Below are 16,799 nucleotides of genomic sequence, written 5' to 3'. Positions count from 1 at the left end.
GATCAGAAAATCCCATTCACATGGTTAATAATGAGTAACTCAAGCAGGGCAAACTGGCATTATTCCAGGAAACTGATACCCAAAATATTAGGAAAAGGAGTTTTTCTTTCTTTTTTTTTTTTAAATTACTAACTATATGCATGCAGATGTGAGAATGCTACACTCTTTTAATTCTACATAGGAAACCTGTGAAGGACAGAGTGACACTAGCATGCAAGCACAGAAGTATACATGCCAAATAGCAATCAGATAAAGCCAGGGATAACATTCTGAAGACAGTATTTGAGAGTCTCAATTTAACTATTTCTTAAGTCAAAGCTAAGATGTGTGAACTACAACTGCATTTTTTTCCCCTTAAACTAGTTGTATTTCATCACACTCAATAAAAATAATGCTGCTAGGGTTTCAAATTAAATATTAAAGATGATAAAGTTCAAGAAAATGGCACTTTCCTGAAGCTACAGAGATGGCTTCACAAGTCATTGCTGTTAGAGAGGGCCTGGGCTGGATTCCTAACACCTACAGGGCAGATCACAACTGGCTGTACCTCCAGTTCTAGGGGATACAAAGGCTTCTTCTGACCTCTGTGGGCACTGTATGTACATGGTGCGCTTCGTATATACACAGACAAAACACACATAAAATAAAAAGTACAGAAAGAAAACAGCACTCTGAAATACTGGGGAAAGAGTAACAGGGAGCTTTAGATTTACTCTAAATGTGCCAAGTAGGGGAATATGGGAACAGTTCTGCAATGTAATGCCATTCATTGAGCATTCTTTATTGGCAAAATTTAAATGTTTACTACATACACCAAGGCAAACATTTTTAGTTAACCCTTCAATAATCGCCTATAAATCACATCCTAAACTACAATGTTAGGAAGCATCTACCCGTCTGATGGTGTCTGAAAATTAGTTTTGCTATAAAAGCGATACTGACAAGCAGACTATATCCAATATTTAAAGAAAAGTGAGAGCCATACATTTCACTACACACTCAACACTATTATCTTGTTTAACCTCCACCAATCATACACAAGTCTAAGGTCTTTTCCACTTTTTTTGTTTTTGTTTTTTTAAGACAGGGTTTCTCTGTGTAGCCTTGGCTGTCCTGGGCTCTTTGTAGACCAGGCTGGCCTTGAACTCACAGAGATCCACCTGCCTCTGCCTCCCAAGTGCTCGGATTACAGGCGTGCTCTACCACACCAGGCTTATCTTCTCCACTTTTAACACTGCGGAAAAAAATACAGATTTCTTTTTTAAAAGTAGGTTGAAAACAATAAACACATGTCTGAACAATGGTCTCTAGCTAGTGAAATAATAGGTACTCATAATTTCTGTGTACTTACAACCTTCTCTAATCTCTTCCACCTACCAAAAACTTATTTTCATCAGATATTTTTAAATGGGTTTGAATATATCTAGAGAATTCCTACTAAACTGTGAAAGGGGATGATCAAACCCCAACTTTTTAACATTTTAAAAATGTATAATATAGCTACATCTAATATCCAGAGTTTACTTTCTGTGTCTATGTGTGAATAGGTACGTGTGTGGGAGTGTACAAATGTATAGAGGCCAGAGAATAAACTTGTGTGGTTCCCCAAATACTATCCATTTTTTGTCCTGAGACATGTCTGTCACTGGCCTAGAACTCACAAGTAGGCTAGGCCAGCTGATCCAACAAAACATCAAGGATTTTCCTATCTGTTTCCCCAATGCTGCCATGCCAAATATGTGCTAAAACAGGGGTCCTAGGAATTAAATTCAAGTTTTCTTAAACACTTAGTACTAATTAAACTATCTGCCCACCCAAAGGCTTTCTTTTCAGTTATTATTAATTTAATATCATAATATTGCTAGAGTAAGAAATAAGTATGGCCACCTCCATGACTGGCTTAAATGCCTAGAAGAGTTTACTCAACAAAGTCTTGAAGCCAGACAGGAGACCACTGGGAGAAAGTGATGTCAATGTCTGCTACCAATATGGGAGGAGGTAGCTGTGCTAGCCTTGCTACTATTTGTTATTGCTACCCTTACCAAGGTTTAAATAAATTTTAAGATAGGAAGAGAATTATCTATGAAGAAAAGTCAGAGTATTACCTTTTAACCTTCTTCTTTTTAGGCAATGAAAAAGGAGGTGGGGGGGAAGACAGCTGGAGGAGAAAACAGGTGAAGTGAAACAAAGAAGGATTAAAGGGGCCCAAAAGGCCTGGACCAAGGCGTGAGATGGCTATAGAACAGGTCTGCAGACTAGACGGGATTAACGCAGAGAAGAACCTGAGCTGCTATGACATGAAGGTCCTGCAGTATGCAAGAACTTTGGCTGGAAACAGCTCGTGGACTTTGTGTGGTGATAGATGATCAATCAAAACAGAAGAAACATTACACTTAGGCAGTTGCCGAGGTCATGTGCCTTGTTCTTTGTCTTTAAATACCTACATTACAGGTTTGAAACATATAATGAATGTCCCAAGTAGAAATACGGCACTCTAAATGCATTCAAAAGAAGATTTATTACTATACACACATAATAGATTTTAAACAGTCACCATTGATTATAAAACTTTTCCACCGTAGGTTATGCTTGCCATCTGTAATTTATACTCATTGATAGAAATGAACTGATCTCTAGCTAAAGGTCATCAATTATGCTTCAATTTAAAAATTCAACATTAAATATGTTGTAGGACTTTAAAGCTCAAAATTAGAAGTATAGTTTCATATTAGAAATTAAATGATATTTATTTGTACTTCTTAAAAGCACTATGAGCTTTTCACAAAGATATTCCCAAAATTACATCGTATTTATTCAAGAACAGGGGAGACTCAGGAGATCAAATACCGAATATTAATGTTTCTTGTGGGTAAGAACTGTTAAAGACTGTATAATTTTCAGGATAATGCTGATGATAGATTAGCCTCTACTAAACAATTTCTGCTCTATTTCATGTTTTGATTTTCTGAGACAGAACTCCTACATAGCCCAGACTGGCCTCATATTTGGCAATCCTCTGGCCTCAGCTTCCAGAGTGCCGGATTATAGGTTTGTACCACTACTTCCAGCTTCTAGGTAGTTTTTTTTTTCTTTTTAATAATTTTTAACTTTCTCTTATCAGTAAGCCAAAGTCTCTCTATCCTGTAGATAAATTCATAATCATCTCAAAGGCCTTCTAAATTAAAGGAAGAAATGACTAGGGGTTATCTCAAGTCAACTCAGTCATTCTTGGTTATGAATTACAATTGTCAATCAGTTAATAGTAACAAAACCTAGAAACAATGTCTAACACAGGGCAACAGCTAGTAATACCAAAATAAAAACAGCAAACATTATCATACAAATATTAGGCCACACTAGCCAATTACTAATAAAGCTGAGTTTTAAACTTAGGCAATCTTTGTTTTTATTTTGTTTTGCTTGAGACCGGGTCTCTCTACATAGCTCTGGCTATCTTGGAGCTTACTATGTAGACCAAGGTGGCCTCAAATTTCCAGGTATCTGCCCCTCTTTGCCTCCGGCATGCTGGGACTAAAGTTGTACACAACACCCTGCATAAACCCAGGCACTCTTACTGAAGTGTTTTAAATCATAAGAAACACCACCTCTCTAATGCCCTCTCACTTAAAACCATGTGTTTAAAACAAACAGGAAATACTCACAGGAAGTGAAAAAGGATATGAAAGCATACCAAATAGTATAATTTTAGGTAGTGATGGTGGTGGCGGGGAAGGCTCAGGAAATGGTTCAGTCAGTAAAGTGATGGACACATAAGCATAAAGACCCAAATTCAATGCCCAGCAAAGACAGGCAAGGGGTTTCAAATGGTTTGGTATTGCACACTTGAATCCCAGTGTTGGAAAGGCACTGAACATCTGTGAGACCCAGGGCCCAAGTATGAGACCCTGCCTCAAAAAGCAGGGTGCTTAGTTTCTGAGCTTTGACACTAGAGGCTAGCCTCTAACTAACTAACTCTCTCTCTCTCTCTCTCTCTCTCTCTCTCTCTCTCTCTCTCACACACACACACACACACACCAAATATTAACTGTTAACAGTAATCTTTAAGTGAAAAAATTACAAGCACATTTTCTACATACTTTTAGGTATTTCACTTATGTTTTGCTATGATTTTGAACAATCATTTTAAGATTACATATTTAACTTCAGGGCTAGTCAGTGCCTTGCTCATAATAATAATGGCACATATATGCTAATTAAGTATGGTAATTAGAGGGAATGAAGTAGTTCTTACGGCTAACAATCAAAGAGTCAAGATAGTATGAAAGAAAAAAGATTAAATGAAAGAACATATATAAAACAAAGCTGGGAAGAATACATATAAGTTATATAAGCAGGAAATTATATCAATTAAAATGATCTCTCAGAGACGCATTAAACTTTAGGAGTAATTGCTTTATCAAGCTGGCAGTAGTGGTAGTAGTGAAGACATTTTCAGTTTTTCTTCTACTCTTAAGTATAATTCACTATTTTTTTTACAATGAAAACATAAATATATAGTAATTGTGTAATTTGGGTTGTTTTGTTTTGTTTGTTTTTTTGTTTTTGGAGACAAGGTTTCTCTGTGTAACAACTCTGGCTGTCCTGGAACTCACTCTGTAGACCAGGCTGGCCAGGAACTCACACTGATCCACCTGCCTCTGCCTCCCAAGTGCTAGGATTAAAGGCGTGTGCCACCACCACTCTGCAATTGTGTAATTTTTTAAAAAAGAAAACAATATAAATGTTCTCTAAGAAGGCTTGGATTGTAATCTGGTCATAAAAAAAAACCCTAAAGGACAGATCTGAAGTCTTATTCAAACCTTCAAGAGAGTCTGGAATGTTCTTTGTTTACTATAACAAAATTGAACTGATTACCTTCTTTAAAGCAATAAACAACCCAAGAGCAGCCTATTAATTCTAGGCTTGCAACACTACGGTTGTCCCAAGGATGACCCTTCCAGTAGATGAACTTTGAAAAGAAGCATTTCTATTTTAGTCACTGTATTTCATTAGCAAAATACTTGCACAGTTAACAGCTACCTTTACTATTTGATTTACTATGTATCATTGGCATAATGGTATAGACAATGTGTAACACAGGAAACAGAGGCATGGGAAGTTGAGTATATTATCCAGTGGTACACTGTTGGGGGATGGTCTGATGTATTTTCATGCTAATTACTGCTTGCAGTCTCTGTGACCCACCTTTTGATTAATAAAAAGCCATCCCACCTGGGCAGGGAGGTGGGGCTAGGAGAGAGAGGAATCCTGGGGGTGGGGGGGTGGGGGGGTGGGGAGGAGGAACCACCAGGAAGGAAAAAAAGGGTCCCAAAAGGAGACGAGAGGAAGGCCACCATGGGTTAGATGAAAGAAAAATACATGGCCGGCATGGATGGAGAATTCGGCCCAGATAAAGAACATTAACAAGTATTTGAGATTATGGATGGGAGACAGCTTGATAGAAGTTACTGGAAGCAGATGGCATGGGATTGAGGCAGGGATCCCATGCCTACCCCACTATGGGAGGTAATTTAGAGGACTGATATCTGCCCTACCCTAGGTTAACTAAAGCTATTTTAAAATATAACAAGTGTCTGTGTCTTAATTGATTGCTAGCCGAACATACTGATAATTCAAATACTACAGATAATTTAAAAACAATAGTACACAATGGAATTTTTGGCAGTCAGGCTTCAGAGAATATGCACTTACGCACTTGAGATAGACAGGTGTAGCACAGATATACTTAATGAATGTTTGCTAAAGATGAAACAGAAGTGAATACCTTCTACATGCTTATCTAGCAGATTTTCCACAGGGATACACAAGTGCCTCATGTTTACTCAGTGTTCTGAACAAAGAGAACTTAGAGGCATTTTTAACATACCTTAAATGATACTAACTTACTTCCCAGGCCTTGGACATACTACACAGATATACACACACACAAACAAACATACATACATACATATATATATATATATATATATATATATATATATATATATATATATATATTTTTTTTTGGCCAGGACAGTTTTTTTTTATTATTAATTTATTCTTGTTACATCTCAATGGTTTTCCCATCCCTTGTATCCTCCCATTCTTCCCTCCCTCCCATTTTCCCCTTATTCCCCTCCCCTATGACTGTTCCTGAGGGGATTACCTCCCCCTGTATATTCTCATAGGTTATCAAGTCTCTTCTTGGTAACCTGCTGTCCTTCCTCTGAGTGCCACCAGGTCTCCCCTCCAGGGGACATGGTCAAATGCGAGGCACCAGAGTATGTGAGAAAGTCATATCCCATACACAGCTATATTTATTAACAAAATATGTCCTCTAGTTTGGTTCCAATAAACAGAAAAAGTATCAAAAAGGTGATAAAATTAAAATTCAAGATGGAAAAAAGTAGCACGAGAGTTCAAAACATAAGAAAGGTTTCTATGAAAAACAGCCAGGAGATACAGGAAAAGACAAACAAACACACACACAAACAAAAGCACCCTTTAAATCCTTTGAATTCTCTTTGTTCATCCAATTATCTATTAGTTGTTTCATTTGTTCATTCAAATACTTAGGGGCTCATTTGTGGCAGTATTGCGTATTAGATGCTTTTCATATGCAATCTTTTTGCGATTTTGCCTATAGAAACATGTGCCCAATTTTATAATAGAAAAAAAGCTTTTTTAAAAAACAGAAACTTGCTTAGTGTCTAAATTTATAATAAAGACCCATAGGAACTACCCTTAAACTGCTTATTTATTTTACCAATGTTGAATAGACTTATCTTCACAACTATTAGGGAATATAGAACACTTGTCATTCATTAGTGAAAACAGCAACAACGCAGCTGGAGAGATGGTCAGCGGTTAAGAGCACTGACTGCTCTTCTAGAGGACCTGGGGTTAAATTTCCAGCACCCACATGGCAGCTCCCAACTGTCTGTAATTCCAAGATCTGGCACCCACAAACACACATGCAGACAAAACACCAATGCACATAAAATAAAAATAAATAAAGTATTTAAAAATATTTTAAAAAAGAAAATAGCAACATTAAAGAACACTTTTACTTTATCTAATTATGGTTGTTCTAAACAACTAAAGACTACAAACATAAGCTATGTTTTACCACTAGCTTTTTCCCATTAACAAGAAAATAAAATTTCAAAATGATATCTTAAAGTAATCTTTATATTTGGTATTCTAACCAAGTAAATTTAGTAAGAAAATACTAATAGATAATAGTGGAGATAAGCCAGGTGATAGTGGTGCACGCCTTTAATCCCAGCACTCGGGAGGCAGAGGCCGGTTGATTGCTGTGAGTCCAAGGCCAGCCTGGTCTACAAAGCAAGTCCAGGACAGCCAAGGCTACACAGAGAAACCCTGTCTCAAAAAAACAAAACAAACAAAAAAAGTGGAGATAAGCAGAACAACTAAATGGAAGTGTTTTGTTTTATAAATGATACCATTTCAATTACTCTCTTAAATGGGGCTTTATCATCAATAAAACAGGTATACAGTAGTTGACACTAAATATTTCTTTTTGAGAAAATTGTACGAGAGCAACTCTTTCTAAACTATTAGAAAAATTTCATTCCCATAATAAAGGTATTTAACATTAATTTTTAAAAGTTTTTTTTCTTGCAAACTGTTCTCTGATGTTTTGTTTTGTTTGTTTGAAGGTAGCTTCATGTCTACTGATCAGTCACAAGCCACTAGAGATTCAATCTCTTCAATACACTCGGATGGCCACTACAAAGAACAAATGGCCTACAAAGTGCTAGGCCAGCTACAGAGTAATAATCTCTGTGCACTATTGGTAAGAATATTAACAAGATGGAAACTGCTATGGGAAAGTATGAAGGCTCCTCAAGAACTTATTTGTTGCCTTATAATTGAACAGGACCACACAAGAGCAGGACTTGGTGAGATATTACACGCACACACTCAACACCAGCACAACAGAAGCAATCCAGGTGTCAATGAACAAACAGCATGGCAGCAAAACAACACAAAGTCTCAGACAGAGGGAAAGTCTAGCCCAGCTTATAACGGGAATGAAAACACATCATCTGAAGTGAAACGTATAAAAGGCGAAACCCATATGACTGTAGCTACATGAACTATCTACCTAGAGTAGTTAAGTTTGTGATTCAGAGAGAATGCCTGTACCAGAGGCTAAGACTAGTGGGAAGCTGGGAGCTGTAAGACGGCTAGATTCTGTTTTGTAAGAAGAAAAGGCTGGTCACGTGACAAAATTTGCCACTGCTAAATTTTACACTTAGAAATGGCTAGAAGAAAATTAAAAAACAAAAAAACCCAAACACCAAAACAACTAAATAAAACATGCACACTCATTCAAACACTGTAGGGGCATAGTTTCCATGACTATTAAAGAGTATCTCTTTAATTTTTGTTTTACAATTTTGAATTCTTTATATTACGTTTGTCTAAAAGACTATACCTGGCAAACAGGTGAGTCTGTTAATTTCTATTGGAGAAAGCAGGAACTTTACACAAAGTAGTTCATTCTTAATACTTCAAGAGATACTGTTCAAGAAAAACTGTGATAATTAAGTTTTTATGGTTAATTTAAACACTCTCACTATATTTTTACCAAAAATACTGAGCAATGACTTCACAAGGTGCTTACAGGAGTGAACCGAAACATGTTAAAATAGCCAGACAGCTCAATAAACACTAAACAGAAAAATAACCCATGTTTCATACAACTGAACCACCAATATCTGACCAGTACAAAATTTTAAAGCCTTGCCTTGAAAGCCAATGGTCTTAACAATAGAGGTAGGCATAAGCAAAACACCATATTGTCCCTAAATTCCTGCAGAAATTAGTATTTATAATTGTCTACTCAAAACTTGAGCATTAGAACAAGGAAAAAAAAAAAAAAAAGTAAGTTACTACAAGTCCTAAAAGCACATTACCTTAGGTCTCTCTTGCTGAAATGACCGGCATGACTGGAGTGTGCGTTTATGACTAGAGCCCAGAGCAGATTCAAAGTGACCATTTAAGGAGGAAGCACTGGAAGTAGGAACTGTGATGAGGGGCCTAGAGTTTCAGTCTCAGTGAAACAACTGATACTAGATACATGGCCCAGGGACACTGCCTCAACAGAAAGAACTCTTTCAACCTTTGAATTCAATCCCAGTCTTTTAAATTTTTCGAACTATAGAGAAAAGAAAAGGCATGAAGGCACAAAAGAGCTAAGAAAATATATCCAGAAAGGTTTGAAGGTTATGGAAGTCTGAACTATAACTTTAATAGTTAACACTATTTTCAAGTATACAAAATGTACAAAGACTCCATGTGCTTCAGATGCATTATCTCATTTTCAGAAGGTTCGTATTATCATTGGGGGTGGGGTGGGGGAGCTAAAATCCAGAAATAAATAACTTGCCAATGATCACAACTGGAAAGGCTTGACTCCAACTTGTGGGTACCTATCTGCGTCCACATCCCTACCCTCTAAATTGTTAGAAAGCTAATTCCTTAAACAAGGGAGTAAGCTAAACTGTAATAAGAAAAAGATTAATAAACGAGTTTCTTTATTTTTAGTGAGCAAAGCTAAAAGGAAAATAAGAGATGTCTTTCTTAAGAGATTTACTTCAGTGACCCAATAATTCTGTTTGAAAGCTCTGAGAAGTTCAGCTAGAAGCTAGAAACAGAATGAGCTTGGTATTCTTTTGAAACATGAGGACTCATACGCATGTTAAGTAAGTCATGTCCGGACCCAAAAGCTAAGGCATCAACCACATACCCTGCTACATTTATTATGTATCTTCTATTCGGCTTTTGCCCCAATCTTCTACACCCTCTTAAAAAAACAAAATTCTTTCCCTCATGTTCACTTTGGAGACTCATTTAAGATGGGGAAAAAAAAAGATGGAGAAAATTTTTACCTCGCAATCTTTCAACTATCTTTCAAATAAATTATGATTCCAAAAGGACATCTTTAATAAATAGCACCTAAAGGTTCAGTGACCCATCACTCATCTTTATTATCTTTTAGCGATATTAAGAACCTCTATATTAAGAAATATAATCCCATCTGATCTAAAGCTGCTAACATCTCAAATGAGAAAAATTAAATATAACAGATGGCTCTGAGGAAAATACTAAAAACCATTTAGACTTGGGTTCAATGCACAACAGCTAATTCTTTCATCCATTATAAAACTACTATTTAAAAAAAAAAAAAAAAACCCAGAGCATATACAAGAGAAGTGACTGATGTATAACTTGGTGCACTGTATTCAATGTAATTCAGCATTTCATACGGACAGTAAGTTGGCACTACACAATGGCAATCTGCCTAAGGTTTAAGAGAATAGCAGCCCCATCATTTCATCAAAAGCATTGTAGTCACTTCTGCAAAATTAATTGCAACTAATTCTGGTAACTCGTGGAGTTAAGTCTAGACTTGTATGCTCACTTTAAAACACTTTCAAAGTGCTTCCTTTGGTGCGTACCAACTGAGCCCTGGACCTTCTAAGGAGTAAGGACCAAGGCAAGGACGGGATCCACAGAGCTGCCAGAAAACGAACACGTTTATCTTCTGCTGATATGGATAAAGGGAACTAATCTCTTCCAGAAGACTGGAGGGACTTAACAGTAAATTAAGCCAACCTTGCAACCACAGCTCTTACTATAAACCTTCAACGCCTTAAACTGATTTCCTCAAGGTTAAAATATCGAAGTAGACATAATTGTCTGGCGGCAGGGGTCGATCTTACCACCACTAGCTGCGCTCATAATTCTATAACGTGTTCCTTACACTCAAGCCACAAGATGTTTCAGAAACTTACATGAAGTTCTGAAGATTTCCTCACTTCGATGTTTTTTTGATACAACTCTTTTCAGGTGGTCCAACGAGAGTTTCATTCGCTCTCACTATATCCTCTCCCCTCCCCCCCCCGCCCATCTCATTAAATTATCAGCCTAAGTTTAAGCAAAACTATCAGTAAGCTGTTTTCAGGAGTGAACGAGACACATATACATATTCATACATAACGTCCGGGCTCTCCTGACAGGTGATGCAAGCCCAAGTTTGTAAAAACTGGAAGTCGTCTAAAACGACGCCGTTTCCCTAAATTCCCGTTACTCTCTGACGGAGGCAAGTTTTCCCCAATTACAACAAAACCTGCACGTGCAAACTGGAAAGTTAGCGTCTCCAGGACCCCCCGAAGCAACAACGGAGCGTACAAAGGCAGCAGCGGCGCGGCTCATTGGCTCGGGGGAGCCCCGGGTGTACCCCGGAGGGCCTCGACCCCAGGAAGCTGGCAGCGCGCGCGCGGGGTCTGCCCGGGGCCGGGTTCTCGCGGTTAACGCGGGGGGGAACCCGGGCGGGAAGGCGCGGGAGCGAGGGGCGTACTCGGCCGGGGCCCAGCCGGCCGGATGGGCGCGCGGGGCAGGCTGGGCTGCGACGGCGCGGGGCGGGTGTCCGGGGCGGAGACCCCAGCCCCGCCGAGCGCTGGGCCCGCGACTCCCACCCCCCGCGCCAAGATGGCGACGTGGACCGCTGGGGAGCCCAGGCGCGCGAGGCTAGGGGGTGGGGTGGAAGGGGGGACGGAAGGGGAACGGAGACAAAAAAAAAAAAGGCCAGTTTCCCGGAACGCGGCGGCCCGGCTTACTTTTTCTTCTCGTTCTCGCCGCCGGCGCCCTCCATGGCGAATCGGTGCCCGCGGTGGCTTCCCGGCCGGCGGCCCCGGGGCTCGCTCCGGCCTAAGCGCCGGCTCCGTCCGCACACGCAGAGAAAGGGGCAAGTCCAGAGGCGGGGTGCGAGACGGGACGCCACCCCCCGGGACGGCGAGGCGGGAGCTGCAGGCTGCGCTCGCCCGGGCTCCGGCTCGGCTTCCTAGGCGCTCCTCCGGCTGGCTTTGTCAGGGCCTGACCAGACACTGCCCGCGACGGCCGCGAGGACAGTCCTCGCGTCCCCTCAGACGAGGAGGCTCTGTGCACCGAGGCGCTGAGGCAGCGGCAGGGGGCGGGCAAGGGCGGAGGCGCGCTCGGGCGCGCGGCGAGGGGAGGGGGACCGAGCAGGGGGAGGGTGGGGGCGCGCCCGCCAAGCCCCGCGCGCGCGCCCCCGCGAGCCCGCCTCACCTGAGCGGAGGCGGGTTCCCCGGGAGCCAATGGCGAACGACGCAGGCGGCCAGGGCCCCACCCCAGCCCACGTTGCTCTCAGCCAATCAGGAAGAGGTCAGCTGAGACACAGCTGGGACGCTCTGCCCCGCTCACGTGCTTGTCTGTGTGCGGCTGGGGAGGGTAGAGAAAGGGGAGAGGGGTGCGGCCGAGCCCGGGTCTGGGGACTCGGCGGCGTCTGGCTTCGGGAGGCGCTGCGGCGGGGGAGAGCGGGCTGCCGAGGTCCGAGCCTGGCTTACAACCGCGCCGCTATCAGTGGAGCAATCCGAGGCTCGCTCACCCCGTAGCTGCCTGGCTAGACCGGGTTGCCGCCCAGTCCTTCTGAGTTTCCGTTGGGAAAAAGAAAAGAAAAAAGGGAAGAAAACAAAACAAACAAACAAACAAACAAAAAAAAACGACTTTGCGTCGTAGCAGCCAGCCCCCTGGTGTTAGGCTGGGGTCTCTCCTTCCCAGGTGGCCCGGAGGAGACTCAGTCTCTGCTCTCAGCCACAGGATAAAGGAAGTCTCCACGTCATTAATATTTTCTGGGCCAAAGTTTGATTACTGAGCAAATGCAAGTAAAAATACAAAACAAATCCCTCTTGCAAAACCTCTCAAGGGAAGCGAAGTTGCAGGGCCATTTTAAAATAAACTATCGTAAGCGTTTACAAATAAGTAAAGCTGTAATAAGTGAAGGCATAAGCCTGAATTTGAGTGAAAGGGGAAAAGGCTTTGAATAAACGTGTTTTGCTCTCATGCCGTTTTAGAAAGAGACAAAGATAATCTTAAATGGACGCAGAAAAGGCGCAAGAATAGTTTGAGACCGAGTTTGGTTCACTGTTTAGACTAAAGGAAGGGATAGCGAGCCCCTAACGCGCAGACCTTGATAGAGGACTGCGCACCGCCTATGCTGGGAGCTAGGGAATAAAACAATCACTTTTAGTCCGTCTTTGGAAGCATAAATGTTAGGTGGGTATGGCGGTTTTTTGTTTGTTTGTTTAAAATGTATTCTGAGCCTAACAAAGGATCAACACACACACACACACACACACACACACACACACACACACACACACACACACACACACACACACACCCTACACGCAGGTGTTGGAGGTACAGCTGAATCTGGATCTGGGTGTCTGCTTGAGACTCTACCTTCCGCTAGACTGTTTAAATATCTCTTCTTTGCCTTATTAGCACGTTGTTACACTCTGACTTTGGCTTGTGTATTAATGTAGATATCTAAGGTAGATTTAAATTACATGCAAATCTATAATAAACAATGCCCTTGAAAAAGACATATAATGTCTAAGTCTAATAAGACAATAAAAATGCATAAAGCATCTCAGTAGACCCATAGAGACATGGTTACAGCTGGAGATGTAGCTCAGTCCTAGAGCAGTGGTCTAGGATGCAGCAGGCCCTGGCTTCAAAAAAGAAGCTAAACTATATAGATTGATTATAACACTATTTTTGTTTGAAATATAGAACACTACCTACCTCTGAAAGAGCTACAGGGCATGTCTGAAAAGAGGAAAAGACCAAAAATAATCACGTATCTTTTGCTTTTTTTTTTTTTAACTCATGGAACACTCTGAAAATACAGCTAAGAATGCAGAGTGAATTGGGTATAAGTGCCACTGCTCACAATCATTTAACTTCTTTGTGCCTCAGTTTATTCACTTGTAAAATGGAGATGTTATTTATGCTACAGCATTGCGGACGATTATAGCACATGAAACAATACATGGCAACAGGAAGCCGTCAGCGAATGCTGGTGGTCTTGTTTTTTATTATGCCCCAATTCATGTGTCTGCTAGCAGCAATTAGTTGGGCTTCTGTAGCTTAACCAGTTTCAACTATTCAAATAATTTAGCGGAAATGCTTACTGACTCCCTTTTTTTTCTTACATCATAACTCCCCAGAGTGCTTCTGTCTTCATAAATGAGGCTGGTTGCTGAAATCCCCGGTCATTTCTTTCCTTATAACTTAACTAATCCTCTCTGGCCAAGGATCACAGCTGTAGAACATAATGTTTTTGGAATAAAAATATGAGCATTGTATAACAGCTGGTCTAACTCGATTAAAAGTTTTTTGTTGTTGTTTTGTTGTTGTTTTGTTTTTTGTTTTTTCAAGACAGTGTTTCTCTGTGTAGCCATGGCTGTCCTGGAACTCTCTTTGTAGACTAGGCTAACCTGGAACTCACAGAGATCTGCTTGCCTCTGCCTTTGGAGTGCTGGGATTAAAGGTGGCTGCCACCACACCCAACAAAATGCTTTCTTTCTTTCTTTCTTTCTTTCTTTCTTTCTTTCTTTCTTTCTTAACAATTTCAAAAAGTATAAACAATGATAGTTCAGTGAACAAGATACTGTGAAGATGTATTACACTTTCCTCAAGCTTCCATTTGCCCTGGTAAAACTTTACAGAACATGATATTTTATGCATGGCTATAAATAGATGCAAACATAGGAAGCAGCATTATTTAACCAAATACTTTTAACCCAATTACAGAGATGCCAAATACCATCTCCCATCTCCTAATTCAGATAATCCTGCCAAGAACAGAATGTTAAAAGGCATTTTTTTTGTGTGTGTGTGTGTGTGGGTTTGTATGTTTTTTTAAATTTTTATTTTATTAATTTATTCTTGTTACATCTCAATGTTTACCCCATCCCTTGTATCCTCCCATTCTTCCCTCCCTCCCATTTTCCCCTTATTCCCCTCCCCTATGACTGTTCCTGAGGGGGATTACCTCCCCCTGTATATGCTCATAGGGTATCAAGTCTCTTCTTGGTAACCTGCTGTCCTTCCTCTGAGTGCCACCTGGTCCCCCAAATTTTCTTATTGAATAAAATTAAAATCACTTTTTTTTTTTTAAAAAAGAAACTGCTTATTAACACATGCATTTAGGTTGCTACCAAATAAGTACATCTGGGAGAACAGTCTTATTTCGTCATTTCATAATCTTAACAAGTGTCCAAGGTCCACTCCAACTCACTTTTCAGAACATACTAAGGAGTTTAAGAGAACATTACAAAGTGACTTCACTGACCTTTAACCTAATTTGCAGTGATTCACCAAGGAGTCAGGGTAAAACTCGAATTTAAATTGCTACAGAAAATATGGAGCAACGAGGCTTTTGAAAGTGAAATATTCCAGGTGCCCACAGTTTAAATGGCATCAACCCGTGTGGGGAGGAGGAGAGCTAACAAAGGGTTCTTGGCTTGGTATTACCCTTTGCTGTTGTTGTTCCTTTTCCTCCTCATCTTTTCATTTTTCTTCTATGTATTTGTAACAAGAATAACAACGATAAAAGTATATGATTTGGGAAGAAATGTGCTTAGAAAACGGAGGCATTAAACATTTTTTTTTCTTTACAAGAATCAAAACAATGTAAAGATGTGTATTTTTGAGTTTATGCACCATACAAATAGACAGGAAAATTGAAGTAGCATTTTCTAGTTCATATAGTGATACACTCATGGAGGTCAGAGGTCAACCCTTAGGAATCAGTTCTTGCCCTCCACCCAGAGACGGAGCTCAGGGCATTGGGTTGGCAGGGCACTTCCTGCTCTATCTGACCCTATGGCTGCTAGTGTAAATAAACTGCATCTCCTGTTGGAAAAAAAAATCACAAAGAAATGCGAAGGGGTTTCTTATTTCCTGTCTCATGTGCAGAGAGCTAAGGACCTGTTGCTGGAGGTATAACTCAGCAGTGGAGCTCTTGCCTAGCACGCCCTGGGTTTAATATGCAGTACCACCAAAACCAAAGCACAACGCCCATGAAAGGAAGCCCACAGACAGTCATTTCCACCTCCATGACTAGGCACAGGCTAATTAAACTGAAATCAATAATTATTTAATCAGAACTAAAGTCACAGAGGCACCACTGTCCCAAAAGTTAGAGAGACAGACGGTGCTCGTCACTGGAGGAAGTCAGGACCAGGACAGGAACTCAAAGAGGGCAGGAACCTGGAGGCAGGAGCTGCTTACTGGCTTGCTTAGCCTGCCTTTTTTTAGAACCTAGGACCATTAGCCCAGGGGTGGGACCAGCAACACTGGGCTGGGTCTTCCTCCATCAATCACTAATTAAGAAAAAGCCCTTCAGGCTCACTACTGTCCAATCTTACAGAGGCATTTTCTTACTTGACAGTTCTGCCCTCTCAGATGACTTTAGCTTGGGTCAAGTTGACATAAAACTACCCAGCACACCAATAGATCACAGTTTACCTGGAGCGGAGCCAGTAAGTACCACTGGCAGCGATGTATCAGCGGAGCACATGAAAGTACTGCCCCGGAATCGCTGGGGCACAGTGCAGAGCAACTTGCCAGCTTACAACTCCGGATGCTCTTGCCTATGGGCTTACCTTGAGTTTTGCTATTTTAAATTGTCTGAGTTTCCCTCTAGGAACACAGCCAGATCCTGCTATCAGAATCCCCGAGAGAGCAATGATCTTTTGCTTTTGTCAAAGGGTCGCGCATGTGCATGTGGGCGGGGGGGGGGGGTGGGGGGGGGTGGAACGGCGGGCGCACGTGCATATGGGCGGGGCAGGACGATCTTTTAAAAATGCTTAGACTAAGAGAAAGAGGAATGAGATTTAAAGGGCGTCTATAAGAAGCGTGGAAAGGGGACCAGAGACGGTATTGGAATATATGCA

The 16,799-nt window shown here is 41.0% G+C and overlaps 1 protein-coding gene across 3 annotated transcripts in view; it reads right to left on the bottom strand.

Moving 5' to 3' along the window:
- The window catches only part of Hif1a (hypoxia inducible factor 1 subunit alpha), a 47,918-nt gene extending 35,916 nt beyond the window's left edge, over positions 1 to 12,002 (bottom strand). For all 3 annotated transcript variants that reach the window (XM_051147570.1, XM_051147586.1, XM_051147579.1), the window contains exon 1: positions 11,652 to 12,002. In XM_051147570.1, coding sequence (XP_051003527.1) covers positions 11,652 to 11,686 — 35 coding nt within the window. In that variant the 5' untranslated portion in view covers positions 11,687 to 12,002. The remainder of the gene's footprint in view (positions 1 to 11,651) is intronic.
- Positions 12,003 to 16,799: the final 4,797 nt, after the last annotated feature.

Source organism: Acomys russatus, chromosome 1 (assembly GCF_903995435.1).
Source record: "Acomys russatus chromosome 1, mAcoRus1.1, whole genome shotgun sequence".
Taxonomy (NCBI): Eukaryota; Metazoa; Chordata; class Mammalia; order Rodentia; family Muridae; genus Acomys; species Acomys russatus.
Note: the sequence above shows the minus strand (reverse complement) of the source record. Positions and strands in the feature narration are given on the sequence as shown.